Here is a 657-nt window from a genome sequence, read left to right as displayed (position 1 = left end):
TAAAAATATTGACAAAGATTCAGGTAGGTCAGGGGTACTAACCGACTATCTGCCTACAAAGAATGTAAATAAAAGTAGTGTTTACCATCCAGAGTATTAACATCACCTTCCATTTCTCCAACATCCGTTAAATGCTAGCACTGTTAGGAGCTTGGACATTAAATATGGCTTTTTTTTCCCTTAGCTTAGAAACTAGGGGCAGGGAACAAGGTAAGTGAATTCACGGTTCACTCTGCAAGCATGCACGTCTCAAACGGCTCCTGAACTGTTTATTCTATATGCGCTTGCTCCTGCCCACATAACGGCGGGAACAAGGGTACAGTGTGAATCGGGAAGACGCGGAGAAGGTAGACGGTCAGGTCCGCCTGGCTGGAGGGCAGGGCGTGGGGAGTGGGGTTTATCTGAGGACAGTTCCAGCAGAAGGAACGAGCGCTTCGTGCAGAGTTCGGGGACCAAGAAGCCCCTTCTTCAAAAATCCCTCTTCAGATTGACGCCAGCAGGGCATCTCGCAGGATGGGGCCGCCTGGCGGGCACGGTCCCCGGGAGGGGACACCCTGGGGCCGGTGCTGGGCGCCGCCGCCAGGAGTCCGAGCGCGGACGGGCGGGGGCGTGGTCGCCGGGCGGATAACGGGCTGCAGGGCGCCGCGGTCCGGGCCC

At 56.0% G+C, this 657-nt stretch overlaps 1 protein-coding gene across 1 annotated transcript in view; it reads left to right on the top strand.

Moving 5' to 3' along the window:
- Positions 1-513: 513 nt before the first annotated feature.
- The window catches only part of CHSY1 (chondroitin sulfate synthase 1), a 71025-nt gene continuing 70881 nt past the window's right edge, over positions 514-657 (top strand). Inside the window, exon 1 of the mRNA XM_034668902.1 lies at positions 514-647. Within this exon, the coding sequence (XP_034524793.1) occupies positions 514-647 (134 nt within the window). The remainder of the gene's footprint in view (positions 648-657) is intronic.

The sequence above is a fragment of the Ailuropoda melanoleuca genome, chromosome 9, assembly GCF_002007445.2.
Source record: "Ailuropoda melanoleuca isolate Jingjing chromosome 9, ASM200744v2, whole genome shotgun sequence".
Classification (NCBI taxonomy): Eukaryota; Metazoa; Chordata; class Mammalia; order Carnivora; family Ursidae; genus Ailuropoda; species Ailuropoda melanoleuca.
The sequence above is the reverse complement of the archived record's forward strand: the minus strand, read 5'-3'. Positions and strand labels throughout refer to the sequence as shown.